General features: G+C 48.0%; 1 protein-coding gene across 1 annotated transcript; it reads right to left on the reverse strand.

Moving 5' to 3' along the window:
* Positions 1-82: 82 nt before the first annotated feature.
* LOC107581069 (huntingtin-like) lies at positions 83-649 on the reverse strand (the record flags this gene model as incomplete). Its single annotated transcript, XM_016266643.1, has 3 exons — positions 83-222; positions 306-460; positions 546-649. Coding segments are annotated over 3 exons (399 nt in total), but the record flags the coding sequence as incomplete, so codon positions are not given.
* Between the last annotated feature and the right edge of the window lie 62 nt (positions 650-711).

A 711-nucleotide genomic window follows, 5' to 3' on the forward strand; every position in this document is an offset into this window, starting at 1 on the left:
ACACACACACACGCAAAGGTCACGAATATGACAAGAGACTGTGCACATATAAAGCAAGAGGATCTTTCGGCTGACCACTGACCTGCCGTTGAGGATGATAAGGATGGCACGGGGTCCCAGGCCTGATAGGGGAAGTGTGTGGCGATGTTGTCTCTCTTTGACACCATGGCTTGAATCTCACGCTCAACCATACCTCTAACGACACTCAGCTTACGACCAAACCTGCAAAACACACACACGTAAAATGTATGATCCACATCTACACCTAGAGGCCTAACACATGAATGAAATAAATGCATACAAACCTGGTGTCCAGAGCTTTAAGGATTTTGTTGCGGGGTTGCTGTTCAGGGCAGCTGACGGCTGGATTTCCTGCTGTCGGCAGAGTCATGGCACTCAGCACCAGAGAGGTGATGGCCTGAACCGCCAGTACATTTATCTGAGTCCTCTCCATATCCTCCTTTGACACAAACAGACAAGTCTTATCTTTCACTCACAGTGTCCAAAACCTGGACGGGTGTTTTGGCAGACGTTAGATGATTTACCTCTTGCTGGGTTTCCTCTTCTTGGTCCATCGTGATTGGCTGAGTGACCAGCACTCCCAACAGAGTGGCCCACGTCTCCTCAAACTGTGTCCGACTGCTCCAGCCTGCAAGACCACATGAATGAAACAAACTGCTTAATAATCATTTATTATAAAAAGCACTACAC

This window comes from Sinocyclocheilus grahami, unplaced genomic scaffold (assembly GCF_001515645.1).
Source record: "Sinocyclocheilus grahami isolate Dianchi unplaced genomic scaffold, SAMN03320097.WGS_v1.1 scaffold70616.1, whole genome shotgun sequence".
NCBI classification, from domain to species: domain Eukaryota; kingdom Metazoa; phylum Chordata; class Actinopteri; order Cypriniformes; family Cyprinidae; genus Sinocyclocheilus; species Sinocyclocheilus grahami.